Source organism: Aulonocara sp. 'chitande type north' Nkhata Bay, linkage group LG11 (genome assembly GCF_057382095.1).
Source record: "Aulonocara sp. 'chitande type north' Nkhata Bay isolate Kocher_YH1m ecotype deep benthic linkage group LG11, A_spYH_male_GT1.1, whole genome shotgun sequence".
Lineage (NCBI taxonomy): Eukaryota > Metazoa > Chordata > Actinopteri > Cichliformes > Cichlidae > Aulonocara > Aulonocara sp. 'chitande type north' Nkhata Bay.
Window position 1 is genome coordinate 24,135,401 of NC_141354.1, and position 17,832 is coordinate 24,153,232.

Consider the following 17,832-nt stretch of genomic DNA (forward strand, 5'->3'; position numbering starts at 1 on the left):
CACCTGGAGCTCTCATTTATATCCACAGAGAGAGCTGCCCAGCTCTCTGAGCAATGCTATTGGTCAGTGAGGAGCCAATCTCTTTGGTGGGTCGTTGGGTTGGAGACCAGATTTACATTGGAATGGCTTTCTTTTTAAAATCTTGCTATAAATTATGTACATAAATACATTATTCTTTAGTATAACTATATCAGTCTATATTTTAATTAATAATAATAACAATAACGTATACTTTATTGATCCCCGTGGGGAAATTACTCTTCGCATTTAACCCATTCATCAGTGAGGCAGCGGGCAGCCATTGGGCACCCAGGGAGCAGTGTGTAGGGACAGTACCTTGCTCAGGTGTACGTCAGGGTAGCGATTCAGTGGATTCGAACCCTAACCTCACGATCATGAGGCCACCACTCTACCTACTGAGCTATCCCTGCCCCTGGTAAACTATTGTATTGTTTTGTTTTATAATATCAGGAAAACTTTAATTTGATATAGTTTAACATATAATTGTTCATTTACTTGGAGTAATATATTACTGTTTGATATCAATTGTTTCAATCCAGTCAATATATTATGACAATAATAACTGGTAATTTTAATAACTAATAACTGGAGAGCATTCTAGCATTTCAGTTTTATCTGAGAAAATCCTAATAATGTGTATATTGTACTCGTGTGGCTTTCCAATGTACCAAAACACACTTATACACTTAGATTTTGGTTTAAAAAAAACATAGACATGAAATAAAAAGTTAGCTCATGTTCTCAGAAATTAGTGTGCATGTGTTTGGTCAGGTTATAGAGGTAAATATAACCTCTATATTTAGATATTTGTGACTGGATAAGCAGGAGAAATGGATGAATAGAGGACGGTATCTCACAGCTGTGTACTTCTCAGCACCTATGACCTAGAAACTAAAGTCACAAATGGACATTGAGGCTGCCATGAGCAAAAAATGGTACCACTTTACAATAAGGCTCCCCTTATAGATGCTAATAAATAGTTTATAGCTATATTATTAATTAATTTGTAAATGCTTTATAAACCATTATTAATGGTTTATTATGCATTAGTTAAGGGTGAGAAAGAGGAAAAAAACTGACCGGTTTCTTGCCAAATAGTGAGCCAAATGTGTTCACCTATATATTTCATCTAGAGTTGCTATATTAAACATTTCAGACTAAGTTACTATCCTGTAAGCACAATCAGCATTTGTAAACATATTTTTTATCATATAAAATTGTACTTCAGAAATGCATTATAAATATCCACAACTATCAATCGGAGCTTTGTTGTAAAGTGTAAAGCATAAAACCATTTATCAATGAATAATAAATATTTATAAATGCCAAATGGGAGCCTTATTGTAAAGTGTAAAGCATGACACCATTTATTTATGACTAATAAACATTTATAAATGCCAAATGGGAGCCTTATTGTAAAGTGTAAAGCATAACACCATTTATTAATGACTACTAAACATAAATGACAAAAGAGAGTTTTGTTGTAAAGTTTAAAACATGTCAACATTTATTAAGGACTAATAAACATTTATAAATGCCAAATGGGAGCCTTATTGTAAAGTGTAAAGCATAACACCATTTATTAATCACTAATAAACATTTATAAATGACAAAAGATAGCTTTGTCGTAAAGTTTAAAACATGTCAACATTTATTAATCACTAATAAACATTTATAATTGCCAAAAGTGAGTCTTAAATGTATAATGTCACCATTTATAACACTTAGACCTAAATTACAATCAGTGCTTGAAATAACATTTAACTACTGTCAAAAATGGCAATGTATTGTAAGAGTAACACATGTAACATTAAATGTGTTTTTTAAAACACCAAACAGTCACCCACTCCACAAAAAATTCATGCCAGACTGGTTCAAACTGGAAATATTTTTTGTATGTCCTTAAATAAGCATCCCAGTGGTCCATCAGGGTGTCGCGCTCCAGTTCCTCCTTAAGAAAAGTCAGTTTCTCTCGCTCCTTGTTAAGAAGGGCAGTTGCAGTAGGGGCAGGATTAGAAGAAGAATCTAAAGAACAAACAATTATTAAATTACAATACTAAAATAATTTATAATCTAAACTTGGGAAACTCAAATAAAATATTGATTAAAAACGGTTACAACTTGAATTTATAAAAAGCCACTTTGTAAAAATTATGTTATATACACATGTGGTGGTTCAGACATTTCTAAAACAAGGCAAATAATTCTTATGTGTACTGCCTTACCAGGGTGTTTAATATAAATTTAATGATGCACATAAACAAAACTAAAAATATACAACTAAGTGATATCAATCGTTTGGAATAACCAATAGAGCTATTCACATGTTATGTGATGTTAGTTAGCCACTGTAGCTAGCAGCCAAATGGCTCTGTAGCTAGCTAGCTAGCATTATACTCACCTTCATGTCTAACTGCTGACGTCGTTGGCTTAGTGCAATCTAGATCATCCAGTCTCTGCTTTTTGTATCTCTTCGAACGTGTGCTAACTGTGTAAGTCGCAGACGCACACAAATTTTTATCTTCTGCTCCATCCATGGCGCAGCAACTTGAACGAGCGCCTTCAGTGTGTCTGTTCGTGCCCCTTTTGGCTTGACCTTCCAGAGCGCTCCACTGCCTGTCGCGCTCTGAGAGGAGGGGCTTTCCTTAATAAAGTTAACTGTGATTGGATGGTTGTATAAGCTCCTCTGCAGAGGCTGTATCAAGACTAATGTAATCTAATAGATAATTTCTATATTGGTTAGAATTAAGATTATTTTTATTTTTCCAGTTCATGAGGACTGTTTTCTTGGCTATGCATAGGGCAGTGAAAACCATATGGGCGATATTCTTTTCTGAAGTGACATTATCTAAGCTGCCCAACAAACACACTAAGGGGGAAGTTGGTACTTATGGACACTCTTATGTTCGAACAAGGTGTTCGTTATGGCCAAACTGTGGTTTGCACAGAAGTCCAATAATAAGACACTGCTCGGGATCAGATCCGGGAGGCCGTTCCTCCCAATCACGCCCTTCCAGGTCTTGCTGTCATTACCCACATGAGCACTGAAGTCTCCCAGTAGGACAAAAGAGTCCCCAGGAGGCCCCACTCAGGGACTACAAGAAAGCTGGGTACTCTGAACTGCCGCTCGGCACACAAGCACAGACCACAGTCTGGACCCATTCCCTGACCCGAAGGCAAAGGGAACAAACCCTCTCGTCCACTGGGAGAAACCCCAATATACTAGCAGCAAGCCAAGGGGATAACAACATATCCACCCCAGCCCAACGCCTCTCACCAGGGGCAACTCCAGACTGAGACAGAGTCCAGCCCCTCTCCAGGAGACTGGTTCCAGAGCCCAGGCCATGCGTTGAGGTGAGCCCGACTATATCGAGCGGGTACCTCTCAACCTCACGCACTAGGTCAGGCTTCTTCCCCACCAGAGAGGTCACATCCCATGTCCCAATTGCCAGTCTTGGTAGCCGGGGATCGGTCCGCCAGGGCCTCCGCTCCTGGCCGCCGCCCGACTCACATTGTACCCAACCCCTACAGTGCCTCCTGCGGGTGGTGAGCCAGCAGGAAGATGGGCCCATGTCCCTCTTTCGAGCTGTGCCCGGCCAGGCCCCATGGACTAGGGCCCGGCCACCAGACGCTCGCCCTCAGACACCCTCCCCGGGGCTGGCCCCATGGCGGGGCCCCGGTAACCCTATCCCGGGCAGGGTGAACTGTTCCCTCGATGGCCTTTTCATAGGGGTCAAAAATTATGTTTGCAAACATAATTTCGTTTTTTTTAAAAGGTTCTTACTAAAATAATTTGTTATCATTTTAAAGATGAAAATATATCCTGAAAAAAAAATACATCAAAGTTATCTAGAAAACAGGCAGAATGACTATATATATTTCTTTTTGACTTATAATCATGTCGTGTACTGTGTGATGTCCAAATAAAGTACAGTGGAAACATTTTTTAAAAGCCAGAAATCACACATTCTGACACCATAGGGTTAGGGATTATATTGATTTATCCCTCACATGGATAATTACTTCAGCAGATAATAATTGAATTAATGCAGGGATACTTTTGCATAAAGTTTCTTAACCTAGCTTTGAAAAGGTGCTGTTTAGGTATTAGGAATAGGTTTAATAGTAGGTTTACTGTTGTAAATAAGATGTTATTGTTATAAATTACTGTGCAGTGCTCGCTAGAATGTACATGCACTACAGCTGGTTTCTGTCTTAATTCTGAACTCTGGCCACGTGTAAAGTTACACAGTAAGAGTGACTGATGATGATGTCTTGCGACAGTGGTAACAGCAGTTCAGATGATTTATGTACAAAGTAACTGCCTTTCTCCTACTTCCTAAATTCCAGGATATGATTGTAAAATGTTTGTTTTACTATTTTAAATATCAAAAAAACAGTTTTGTAGGAAAACAGAAGGTAAAAAAAAATGGAAGTCAAGGTGAATAACTTTATTGATTTAGGTGGCTTCTGACTGCAAGTTGTTTAGAACTCGACAACAACAATGGAGTTAAAATGATAGAAGAATTGCAGCAGAGTCGGAAAGAAGTTGAAGGATCAGACTTAATAGCTGGCCATGGTTTGCTGAATCCAGTCATTGAAGATGCAGACCTGTGAATGGAAACAGATCAAGGTTTGTTATTAAAAAGAGGATGATGGGATGATGAACGTTCTACAATGAGAACTTAGTTTAAGATAACTATTTACATTCAAGAACTTATTTAGCTTTACCTTGGTATAGACACCGGGGTGGTCCCTCTCAGCACATCCGTAGCCCCAGGACACAATACCCTGCAGCTCACCGTTGCACACAACAGGACCACCAGAGTCACCCTGAAAATAAAAGTAAAGAAAACAAAGATGGATGTCAAGAAATAATTATTTAAATCTAATTAAATATAAATTAAATGTGTTGTTGTCATTGTGGGATACGTCCACTCTTGTGGCATTTTAAGAAAGCTTTACTATTCGAGAAGGGGACAGTTGCAGGTTTGACTTATTACATACCTGGCAAGAGTCCTTGCCTCCCTCCAGGTATCCAGCGCAGAACATGGAGTCAGTGATCATGCCAGGGTAGGAGTTATTACAGTCACTGTAGGACAGGATGGGGATGTTCAGGCACTGCAGCCTGTCCTGATCAGCAGCTGCAATGTTTGAAACAGAGTATGGATGAACAACGATTCATGCTGATGGAACCAAATGTCATGAAACATTTTTAACTTTAAACTGCTAACGTGCAGAAGTTACTCACTAGAGCTCATGGTGTTGCCCCATCCAGAGACTGTGCACATGGTGCCAGCAGGAGCACAGCTCGTGGGCAGAGCCACAGGCTGCACATAACTGTTGAGGGAGGCAGGCTGGCTCAGCTGGATCAGCATGATGTCATTGTCAATATTCCAGGAATCATACTGTGGATGGCGGATGACACGGGAGGAGTCGATGAACTGCTCAGTTCCCTCATTGACCGAAATGTCGTGCTCTCCCAGACGCACCTGGATACGACTGAAAACATTTGAAAAACAGGAGAATAGATTCAAACACTCAGAAACTACCAACAAATATTAATTGTGGATCACTCCCTTAAATAAGATTTAAAATCTTACTGAAATATACTTACGATTTGTAGCAGTGAGCAGCAGACACAATCCAGTTCTGATTGATCAGGGAGCCACCACAGAAGTGGTAGCCAGAGTTCAGAGACACCTGATGGGGCTCAGAGTAAGGTGTGCACTCAAACCCTCCGACGATCTTGTCGTCATCCAGGGCAACTGAAAACACAAGTGTAAACAAACTGTTTACTCCTACACTTTTACATCAGGAGTGAAACATCTATGCTGTTTGATTTCCAGTCAAATGCATAAATCAAACCTATTTGATTGGACACAGAAACATATGAAATTTGAGATAATAAAGCTATGGTGAATAAAGGTGTGATCTGAGAAAAGCCTTAAAACTTCACACTCACAAGCAGCTCCAATGAGCAGAACGAAGACCAGAGACCTCATGATTGCTGAGTGATCCTTTAGATGAGAGGACTTCACCTGGAGCTCTCATTTATATCCACAGAGAGAGCTGCCCAGCTCTCTGGGCAATCCTATTGGTTAGCGAGGAGCCAATCTCTTTGGTGGGTCGTTGGGCTGGAGACCAGATTAACATAGGAATAGCTTTCTTTTTAAAATCTTGATATAAATCATGCACTTAAATAGAAAAAATCCTAATAATATGTATATTGTACTCATGTGGCTTTCCAATGTACCAAAACACACTTATACACTTAGATTTTGGTTTTAAAAAAAACATGAAATAAAAAGTTATCTTGTGTTCTCAGAAATTTGTGTGCATGTGTTTGGTCAGGTTATAGAGGTAAATATAACCTCTATATTTAGATATTTGTGGCTGGATAAGCAGGAGAAATGGATGAATGGAACACGGTATCTCACAGCTGTGTACTTCTCAGCACCTATGACCTAGAAACTAAAGTCACAAATGGACATTGAGGCTGCCATGAGCAAAAAATAAGTTGATAGTTAATATTATATGTATAAATTATTCTTTGTGGGTGTGAAATACCTCACTTTAAAGTAAATAATGAAATACCACAGTGTGAAAAATATCCAGACAATCGGCAACTCCAGGTGAGCTGATAAAGAAATTGATACAGAAGTAGTGACTTGCTGTACAGTAGGTTTATATTTATATATATTTTTAAATTTTAAAGAAAGAACATCATATTATTTTTAATTGTGTGCTGTTTTTTCTTGTTAGATTTATAGAACATCTTATGTTAACATCCAGACTTTAGGGACTTATTTTTTTTTATATTAGGCCTGTTTGGTTTTAGATTACTTTAATTACTTTTGTTTTGTTTTGTTTTGATTTTTTGTTGGCTTTTGTTGTTTTTTTCTTTCAAAGATAAAAACGCCATGACAGCTTTCATTATACATTTTGTCTTTGTGACTTTTCTGGGAATGTGTTTTTTGCCCCATGAAAAAACTGAACTGAGGTTCTTTTATGAAGCTGACAGACTGTTTGCAAGTTTAATTTCGTTTTTTTAAAAGGTTCTTACTAAAATAATTCGTTATCATTATAAAGATGAAAATATATCCTGAAAAGAAATCCATCAAAGTTATCTAGAAAACAGAGGCAGTATGACTATATATATTTCTTTTTGACTTATAATCATGTCGTGTACTGTGTGATGTCCAAAAAAAAAGTACAGTGGAAACATTTTTTAAAAGCCAGAAATCACACATTCTGACACCATAGGGTTAGGGATTATATTGATTTATCCCTCACATGGATAATTACTTCAGCAGATAATAATAATAATAATAATAATAATAATAATAATAATACATTTTATTTAAATAGCGCCTTTCAAAGCACCCAAGGACACTGTACAACAGATAAAAACTGGAAATATACACAATGATAAAAATAACAATTGAATGAATGCAGGGATACTTTTGCATAAAGTTTCTTAACCTAGCTTTGAAAAGGTGCTGTTTAGGTATTAGGAATATGTTTAATAGTAGGTTTACTGTTTTAAATAAGATGCTATTGTTATAAATTACTGTGCAGTGCTCGCTAGAATGTACATGCACTACAGCTGGTTTCTGTCTTAATTCTGAACTCTGGCCACGTGTAAAGTTACACCATAAGAGTGACTGATGATGATGTCTTGCGACAGTGGTAACAGGCTCTGCCAATCAATTGCCATTGCATGTTAGAAAGGAGTAAAAAGACCCTTAAAAGGAGCCCACCCTATATCCAGATGGCCTCAGATTCAGTCGTACTTATGTCCACAGAAAAGGTTTGAAGCAGATTACATGAACTTACCAAATAAAAAAACTCAGAGACAGTCACTGATCAAAATTAGCTCAAAATTCTAAGGATACATAGACTGTTGTATAGCAAACAATATATAAATATGTAATTTGTTATTACCAGTCCCAGATTATTGGGCATGTATCAATCCCTTTCTAAACAGCAGCAGCAGTGGCAAATTGAAGTAGAGAGAAGATTTCAGCAGTTCAGATGATTTATGTACAAAGTAACTGCCTTTCTCCTACTTCCTAAATTCCAGGATATGATTGTAAAATGTTTGTTTTACTATTTTAAATATCAAAAAACAGTTTTGTAGGAAAAAAGAAGGCAAAAAATGGAAGTCAAGGTGAATAACTTTATTGATTTAGGTGGCTTCTGACTGCAAGTTGTTTAGAACTCGACAACAACAATGGAGTTAAAATGATAGAAGAATTGCAGCAGAGTCGGAAAGAAGTTGAAGGATCAGACTTAATAGCTGGCCATGGTTTGCTGAATCCAGTCATTGAAGATGCAGACCTGTGAATGGAAACAGATCAAGGTTTGTTATTGAAAAGAGGATGATGGGATGATGAACGTTCTACAATGAGAACTTAGTTTAAGATAGCTGTTTACATTCAAGAAATTATTTAGCTTTACCTTGGTATAGACACCGGGGTGGTCCCTCTCAGCACATCCATAGCCCCAGGACACAATACCCTGCAGCTCACCGTTGCACACAACAGGACCACCAGAGTCACCCTGAAAATAAAAGTAAAGAAAACAAAGATGGATGTCAAGAAATAATTATTTAAATCTAATTAAATATAAATTAAATGTGTTGTTGTCATTGTGGGATACGTCCACTCTTGTGGCATTTTAAGAAAGCTTTACTATTCGAGAAGGGGACAGTTGCAGGTTTGACTTATTACATACCTGGCAAGAGTCCTTGCCTCCCTCCAGGTATCCAGCGCAGAACATGGAGTCAGTGATCATGCCAGGGTAGGAGTTATTACAGTCACTGTAGGACAGGATGGGGATGTTCAGGCACTGCAGCCTGTCCCGATCAGCAGCTGCAATGTTTGAAACAGAGTATGGATGAACAACGATTCATGCTGATGGAACCAAATGTCATGAAACATTTTTAACTTTAAACTGCTAACGTGCAGAAGTTACTCACTAGAGCTCATGGTGTTGCCCCATCCAGAGACTGTGCACATGGTGCCAGCAGGAGCACAGCTCCTGGGCAGAGCCACAGGCTGCACATAACTGTTGAGGGAGGCAGGCTGGCTCAGCTGGATCAGCATGATGTCATTGTCAATATTCCAGGAATCATACTGTGGATGGCGGATGACACGGGAGGAGTCGATGAACTGCTCAGTTCCCTCATTGACCGAAATGTCGTGCTCTCCCAGACGCACCTGGATACGACTGAAAACATTTGAAAAACAGAAAGAATAGATTCAAACACTCAGAAACTACCAACAAATATTAATTGTGGATCACTCACTTAAATAAGATTTAAAATCTTACTGAAATATACTTACGACTCGTAGCAGTGAGCAGCAGACACAACCCAGTTCTGATTGATCAGGGAGCCACCACAGAAGTGATAGCCAGAGTTCAGAGACACCTGATGGGGTTCAGAGTAAGGTGTGCACTCAAACCCTCCGACGATCTTGTCGTCATCCAGGGCAACTGAAAACACAAGTGTAAACAAACTGTTTACTCCTACACTTTTACATCAGGAGTGAAACATCTATGCTGTTTGATTTCCAGCCCAAAGTACATTGTATTTGATTAGAATCATTGTGAAGCTGCAGCCATGAGCAGCTAAAGTTATGTTGGATGAAGTTTTAGTCTAATAAGAAAAACATCTGCCAGTCAGAGAGGAAGACAATCTGCTCAGATAAAACTTCACACTCACAAGCAGCTCCAATGAGCAGAACAAAGATCAGAGACCTCATGGTTGCTGAGTGATTCTGGAGATGAGAGGACTTCACCTGGAGCTCTCATTTATATCCACAGGAGAGCTGCCCAGCTCTCTGAGCACTCCTATTGGTCAGCAAAGAGCCAATCTCTTGTGTGGCTCGTTGGGGTTGGTGATTTGTTTGAATAGAGATGGCTTATTTTTTTAGAAATATCTTGATATAAATCATGCACATAAATAGATTACTCTTTTGTATCATTGTATTAATCTATATTTTAATTGCTAGTAACTTATTACAATTTTTTTTGTAATACTGGGAAAAGTTAATTTCAATCCTGCCAATATTTGATGACAGTAATGAGCAGAATAGTGAAAAGGGATGGCTTTCTTTTTAGCAAATGAGGAAAATTTCATAGGAATGTTTGAAAATAGGATTATTTTATTTCTTAAATAGTTTTTTGTGGTTGTTTCTGTAGCCTCGCAGACCTGAACTGTTTCACTTCAATAAGCACTTAAGGGTCACTTTTTCCCTATGCCCAGACTTTTATGCACTGACAGTGGAGCATGATATAATAACAAATCCTAGTGGTTTTAATATCTCCAACAGAACTCTTTCAAAGGATTCCTTTGTATATGCAACCATTTTCATGCATAAGCTCTCATAAAATACAAATTTAAATGTATATTTTCATAAAACAATAGACTAATAAGTCAGCCCCTATTGTTTGAAATTAGTGTGTCTCTGGTCAGACTTCGACAAAGGTAAATATAATCTCTATATTTAGATATCTGGAACGCACTATCTCACATCTGTGTGTTTCACAGCACTTGAAAACTAAATTCACACTGGACATTGAAGTGCTGTGAGCAGCAAATTAAAAACCTTCTTACCTAAAGTAGGATTTCTTACAGTAAATCTGTGAAGGGGGCGATCGTGGCTCAAGAGTTGGCAGTTCGTCTTGTTATCAGAAGGTTGCTGGTTCGAGCCCCGGCTCCGACAGTCTCGGTCGCTGGGCAAGACACTTCACCCATTGCCTGGTGGTGGTCAGAGGCCCCGGTGGCGCCAGTGTCCAGCAGCCTCCCCTCTGTCAGTGCGTCCCAGGGCAGCTGTGGCTACAATGTAGCTTGCCATCACCTGTGTGTGTGGATGACTGAATGTAGTGTAAAGTGCTTTGGGGTCTATCGGGACTAAGTAAAGCGCTATACAAATACAGGCCATTTAGGAGTGGAGGAAGTGGTTGTCCTGTGGCGGTTTTCATTCTGATTTTGTATTCATCATATTTTTTTGTTGTTCTAGAGTTTTTCTGGCCCTCCTGTGTTTACATTTATGTGATATCTCTTGTGTTTTGTCAGTTTTGTCTTTTGCCTGTTACGTCGATGTGTCTCAGTGTCAGTCTCAGTCTCAGTCTTAGGTTCCTGTTTTATTTTGATAGTTTCTTGTCCTGTGTGTGTTGTGTTCAGTTTTGCGTCCCTCGTGCGCCTAAATTGATTCTGTTGACCCTGCTGCTTGTTTTCCCCACCTGTGTCTCTTTCCCTGATTGCCTCAAGTTGGTGGGTAACAGACGTCTCTGAAAACGTTGGAGCACTTTTGCAAATGTGTGATATCTTGATAAATCCCACAGATATTTGAAGTTTACACAGCTACATCCTCGCCTGATAATATCTTAAAAGTTTATAAGAGTAATAAGAGTAGTATTAAATCTAAGTTGCTGCTGCCATTGTTGAAAATTGGAATTAGCTGTGCCGCGCTATGAATTCTGGGATAGGCTGAGCCACGAAGGATACACCCAATCCATCCTTCAAATCTGGGGAAATAAAGGACGCATTTGTCAGCCGCATTTGGAGGAGTCTTCGAATTTGGGCAGCCTTTGTCATGTCGCTGTGTGACGTAATCGGCCTCAGGAGGATGCAGCCTCTGAATTTGGACACAGCTTTTGCATTCCAAGCAAAGGGGAACTTTTGTTAATGCACAATTTCCTGGTATAGATTAAACTGATGCTCACATCAGAGCAACAATCAGAAGAAAGCCTGTTGCTAGGACTGATCAAAGGCAAAGTTCATTTTGAAAGGACTACCTGACAGAAGCCTTGATAAAAGCGTGGGTTTGTGCAAACTGTGTAAAAAGGAGTTTGCATACCACCGAAGCACTTCAACCTTAGGGTACCATCTAAATACAAAACAGCAAGGACCGAAACTGTTGGAGCTGTTAGCACTATGAGTCTCAGTCCGAGTACCAAAAAAGGTGTCGGCAGCCCAAACTTGATGAAATGACTGACTTCTGATCTCCAAAAGTTGATTCTTTTCATCTGGACGTAGCGTTTTGTGGGAGAAACGTTTCGTCACTCATCCGAGTGACTTCTTCCGTCTCAGCTGACTGCAGGTTTCCCCAATCTTATAAACAGTACATTTGCATAATGACTGAAACCAGCCCACTGAGGGAACAATGAGCTGGGAGGTCAGTTCCTTCATCATAATTATGCAAATTCTCATGACCATTGGTCAACAACCACTGACCAAAACCCACTGATCAATGGCCATGAGTACCATTCACAGAGAGTTGGGGAATGGCTGCAATCACAGCATTGTAAGATGGCAATTTACTTTCCTGGATGATTGAGAATGCATCAAGACTGACTTCAGGGCAAAATTAGTAAGTCAACATCAGACAAACTTACTCTTGCAAAATGGATTGCTCTGGACTGTAGACCACTATTGGTGGTAGAAGATAGGGGGTTAGACAATGTGCTACAGTTAGTGTCAGGTGATCCAACTTTTCAACTGCTGTGCTGAACGACTATTTCAAGTAAAATTCAACAGCTTGAAAAGCAAGCAAAATTAGATGCATTACAGACAGCCCTGCTAATATGGAGGAACTGCACCAGCAGCAAACAAGACTGGGGCAACACAAAGAGCCACTCATACAGGATGTTTCCACATGATGGAATTCAACGCTGGATATGGTTTCTTGTCTACTAAAGAATCAAGAGGCTGTCTCGCTGCTTTAGACAAAAAAAAGCACAAGTTAGTCATTTTAACTCCATCAGAGCTGGTAAAACTCCAAAAGCTGGTGACTGTCCTTGCAGCCAAATAAAGCTATTTTTTAACTTTGTTAGTGTTTCTTCAAAAAGCTCTATAGTTGACAGTTACTGTGTAGATGAATAATTACTTTCTTGAACTGTCTACTACAGGTTTGTGACTGAGCTTCTTGGAGGTGAGACATATGTCTTAGGTTTAGTAGTTTTAACTGCTTTCTGCCATCTGCATCACACCATGGAGGCCTCTGATGATGACTCAAACTACTTGGTGAAATTTAAGACTGCCTTCACAAAGGACCTATCCCAACGTGTAACTACACTCAACCATCAGTGGCTCAAGATAGCTACTGTGCTTGACCCAGGCTTTAAGGATTTAAAGTGTCTTGCAAGGGGAGAGCGAGAAGAGGTTTGGACCAGCCTTGAGGTCCTGCTGCAGGAACAGTGTAAAGATGCCAGCACAAAGGAGCCAGCAAAGGCAAAGAGCCTCCACCTCTCTTCATTGTCTTCAGACTCTGGGGCAAATTTTCTTGAGCAATTAAATGCGATTCATCGAGACTAATAAATTAAAAAGCTTCTAAGTAATCAGATTAATTTTATTCTGATTACTTAGAAGTAATCAGATTAAAATACAACAAAACATACAAAATATGTTTGGGATCTTATGCCTGGCAGGTGTGTTCACCTGTCACAGAGTAAAGAGTTGTTATACAGCTTTACAGAGAACGGTAGGAATAATTTCCCAAAGTGTTCTTTATGGCAGTGAGGTTGAATCAGTCTGATGGAGAAGGAGATCTGCCACCTCAGAAGTGTGAAATGGAGTGAGTGGAATGGGTTTTCCATGATGGAGGCCAGTTTGTTCAGTGTCCGCCTGTCCCTCACTGACTCAAAGACCTCCAAATTCTGACCAATGATGCTTCCAGCCTTGCGGATTAGTTTGTTGATCCTGCTGGCATCTCTGGCACTGATTTATCTTCTTTTTTTTTTGTCAAACAATTTGCAGATAATCAGGTAAAACTAATGAAGGTCAAGGTGTATAACGTTCTGTGTGTGCCTTACATTTATATGTACAATACTGTGAATGACTGTCTGCTACATCTTAAATAGCTGTTGGCTATCATGTCTATGTTAGTTCTTTATTGATCAAATGTATATATTGTAAAACAAATGAAAAAACAGTACTCAGTTTGTGTGATTTTATTGATTTAGTTGACTGCATGTTATTCAGAACTCTACAGAAGAGCAGAGTTAAACTGGTTAAAAAAAATGCAGCCAAGCAGAGTGGTGATCGAAGGATCAGACTTAATAGCTGGCCATGGTTTGCTGAATCCAGTCGTTGAAGATGCAGACCTGTGAATGGAGACAGATTGAGATTTGTTAATGTAGACAGGATGATGAAGTTTAACTGAAGCCACACAATGTGAATTGAATATGACATAACTGTTTAAATTAAAGAAAGCATATAGTTTTACCTTGGTATAGACACCGGGGTGGTCCCTCTCAGCACATCCATAGCCCCAGGACACAATACCCTGCAGCTCACCGTTGCACACAACAGGACCACCAGAGTCACCCTGAAAATAAAAGTAAAGAAAACAAAGATGGATGTCAAGAAATAATTATTTAAATCTAATTAAATATAAATTAAATGTGTTGTTGTCATTGTGGGATACGTCCACTCTTGTGGCATTTTAAGAAAGCTTTACTATTCGAGAAGGGGACAGTTGCAGGTTTGACTTATTACATACCTGGCAAGAGTCCTTGCCTCCCTCCAGGTATCCAGCGCAGAACATGGAGTCAGTGATCATGCCAGGGTAGGAGTTATTACAGTCACTGTAGGACAGGATGGGGATGTTCAGGCACTGCAGCCTGTCCCGATCAGCAGCTGCAATGTTTGAAACAGAGTATGGATGAACAACGATTCATGCTGATGGAACCAAATGTCATGAAACATTTTTAACTTTAAACTGCTAACGTGCAGAAGTTACTCACTAGAGCTCATGGTGTTGCCCCATCCAGAGACTGTGCACATGGTGCCAGCAGGAGCACAGCTCGTGGGCAGAGCCACAGGCTGCACATAACTGTTGAGGGAGGCAGGCTGGCTCAGCTGGATCAGCATGATGTCATTGTCAATATTCCAGGAATCATACTGTGGATGGCGGATGACACGGGAGGAGTCGATGAACTGCTCAGTTCCCTCATTGACCGAAATGTCGTGCTCTCCCAGACGCACCTGGATACGACTGAAAACATTTGAAAAACAGGAAATTAGTATAAAACTTCCAATAAAAATTTATTTTGCACAACTTTGGTCTGAAAATCAGACCTGTAATCTTATAGATCTTATAGAAATATACTTACGATTTGTAGCAGTGAGCAGCAGACACAATCCAGTTCTGATTGATCAGGGAGCCACCACAGAAGTGGTAGCCAGAGTTCAGAGACACCTGATGGGGCTCAGAGTAAGGTGTGCACTCAAACCCTCCGACGATCTTGTCGTCATCCAGGGCAACTGAAAACACAAGTGTAAACAAACTGTTTACTCCTACACTTTTACATCAGGAGTGAAACATCTATGCTGTTTGATTTCCAGTCAAATGCATAAATCAAACCTATTTGAGTGCATACAGAAACATAATTAATTTTCCACTTTGAGATAATAAAGCTATGATGATTAATGGTGCGATCTGGGAAGAAAGCCAACCAACTGTTAGCAGAGAAGAAGCCTTAAAACTTCTCACAAACACTCACAAGCAGCTCCAATGAGCAGAACAAAGACCAGAGACCTCATGGTTGCTGAGTGATCCTACAGATGAGAGAACTTCACCTGGAGCTCTGATTTATATACACAGGGAGGGAGCTGGGGAGTTCCTATTGGTCATTGAGGAACCAATCTCTGTCTTTGAAACTGGCCTCGCTATTTGCATAGAGATGGCTTAATTTTTAGCAAACAAGGAAAGTCATAATGCAATGTGTGATGTAGACAGTTTTTGCTTCTCTATTATCTGTACTGACTTATGTTTCATATCTGTAATATATGTATACAAATTGTTAATATAAACCAAACAACTTGTTAGAAACTCTTTCCCTAATGCATCGTTAAAACAGTCACAGCAAAACAAATCATTTCATTTATGTGTAATGTTCTGACATTAATCCTGTGCAATATTCTATAAAGCAACTCTTAAGACCAAATTAAATTACGCAAATTTTATTTTGGTATAAATTTGATTAATTTAACTGTTAGCTGACGGAAATGGGAGTTTGGTTTGTTTTTCTGGTCACACTGTAAAGGTACATACCACGTCTCCAGTTACACGTCAGCCTTGTAATCTGGAAACTAAATTCAGATATGAAAGGTTTGCCTCTGCCCCAAGAAAGAAATGATGTGCTTTGTTTTATTCATAAAACATAGGACATGCATATAAAGTTGTGATAGAGCAAGTGCTGTGATTTGATTTTATTTGAAAAGGGAGAATTATATGTGAGATATAAATGCTGAAAAATATAGGCAGCAGAGCAGGTCACCTACTAACCGGAAGGTTGGGGGTTCAATCCCCACTAAATATCTCTCTGATGCATGCTTGTGTGAATAGGTGAATGAGGCAAGTTGTGCTCAAATAGAGTAGAAAAGTGCTATATAAGAACCAGTCCAATTTATACACAGTTAATGCATGGCCTTTGTGTTGTGCAGCCACTTGTTACGGCCCTAGCAGGGCCTCCTCCTGAAGGTGCCTGTGTGGGCGTGTCCCACCACCTCTTCTGCCTGAGGTGCCACCTTTCCCTGTTACACATCTGACTCACATCAGTAATTAAAAGTATTTAAGCCAAGGGAAAGGTGAGCTCTGGGCCTGAGTGGCCCTTTATTTAAGTGAACAGAGGGTTACATCTCTACAGCAAGCTGCCACCCTGGCAGACGAGTTTAAGCTGACTCATAAAGCAAGTGCGGTAGGACAGGATATCCCTCTGCACTATAGCGCAGCCTGGACAGGTAAAAGTGGGCCAGCTAAGATGGAAAATGCAGTTATGGTGTTAAGACCTAGGCCCAAACTGTGTTTTTTCTGTCACAAGCCTGGCCATGTGGTTGCCAATTGTGTCAGACTGGCACTCAAACAGAAAGCCCACTCAACACGAAAGGGGCCTGTTTTGAGTAAAGTCAGTCGTGGCTCTCAAACTGACAAGCCTGCCAGGCCTACTAAAAGGCTAAACCTGGAGCACAGTTGCTCAGTAGCACCCCGTAATCAGTGTACGAGGCCAACTAACCCTGAGCTGCCGCTGGTTGACCCTTTCTCCGGTTCATGTTTAAAACCACCATTCAGACCTGCACCCCTTGCTAACAGTCATGTCTGTGTTTCAGTGAAGCCTGCTAGCTGCCTGCTGGGTTCTCCACACGTGATGGTTCGAAGCCCTGGCTATCCCATGGGACACTGTTTCGAGGGTCTGGGGCCACTCTCTGGCAATGTTGTGAACCCACTGAGATGGGATTGGCAGTTTCCGCAGGAAATGCCTAACCGTTGTTATGGGGTTTGGTAGGTGGAAAGCCTGCAAAATTCGTCATGAAACGGTTATGGACTCATTTTTGGTTATGGTAATTTGACAAACCATGGGTTTGCATTTATGGGAGGGGGTGTTACGGCCCTAGCAGGGCCTCCTCCTGAAGGTGCCTGTGTGGGCGTGTCCCACCACCTCTTCTGCCTGAGGTGCCACCTTTCCCTGTTACACAGCTGACTCACATCAGTAATTAAAAGTATTTAAGCCCAGGGAAAGGTGAGTTCTGGGCCTGAGTGCCATGAGTGTGGTTACAGCTAGTGAGCTGAGTGTGTTTGTGAGTGGTTACAGCTAGTGAGCTGTGTTATTGTGGTTTGCAGCTAGTGAGCTGCTCTCTTTCTTTTTGGCTTACGTTTTACTTTATTGACCACGCCTGAGTTTTGTTTGTTTTCTTAAATGGTGATAGCGGCTTGTCCGTCTCTTTTAGTTGAGCTACTTTAATAAAACTCTTTGATTTAACCCTTTTGCCTCCTTGACTCCTTTTTCTGACCTGGACAC

The 17,832-nt window shown here is 40.1% G+C and overlaps 3 protein-coding genes across 3 annotated transcripts; all 3 read right to left on the reverse strand.

The window, feature by feature from the left end:
- Positions 1-4,457: 4,457 nt before the first annotated feature.
- Positions 4,458-6,039, reverse strand: LOC147319004 (trypsin-1). Its single transcript, XM_086311252.1, has 6 exons — positions 5,987-6,039; positions 5,639-5,789; positions 5,273-5,523; positions 5,029-5,165; positions 4,753-4,854; positions 4,458-4,632 (listed from the first exon to the last, which is right to left on the reverse strand). Exons 1-6 carry the CDS (start codon positions 6,024-6,026, stop codon positions 4,585-4,587), a joined length of 729 nt encoding a protein of 242 aa, XP_086167378.1. The 5' UTR covers positions 6,027-6,039; the 3' UTR covers positions 4,458-4,584.
- A 2,150-nt stretch (positions 6,040-8,189) lies between these two features.
- Positions 8,190-9,836, reverse strand: LOC147319005 (trypsin-2-like). Its single transcript, XM_086311254.1, has 6 exons — positions 9,752-9,836; positions 9,372-9,522; positions 9,005-9,255; positions 8,761-8,897; positions 8,485-8,586; positions 8,190-8,364 (listed from the first exon to the last, which is right to left on the reverse strand). Exons 1-6 carry the CDS (start codon positions 9,789-9,791, stop codon positions 8,317-8,319), a joined length of 729 nt encoding a protein of 242 aa, XP_086167380.1. The 5' UTR covers positions 9,792-9,836; the 3' UTR covers positions 8,190-8,316.
- Positions 9,837-14,073: 4,237 nt separating this feature from the next.
- LOC147319006 (trypsin-1-like) lies at positions 14,074-15,587 on the reverse strand. Its single transcript, XM_086311255.1, has 6 exons — positions 15,538-15,587; positions 15,148-15,298; positions 14,779-15,029; positions 14,535-14,671; positions 14,259-14,360; positions 14,074-14,136 (listed from the first exon to the last, which is right to left on the reverse strand). Exons 1-6 carry the CDS (start codon positions 15,575-15,577, stop codon positions 14,089-14,091), a joined length of 729 nt encoding a protein of 242 aa, XP_086167381.1. The 5' UTR covers positions 15,578-15,587; the 3' UTR covers positions 14,074-14,088.
- Between the last annotated feature and the right edge of the window lie 2,245 nt (positions 15,588-17,832).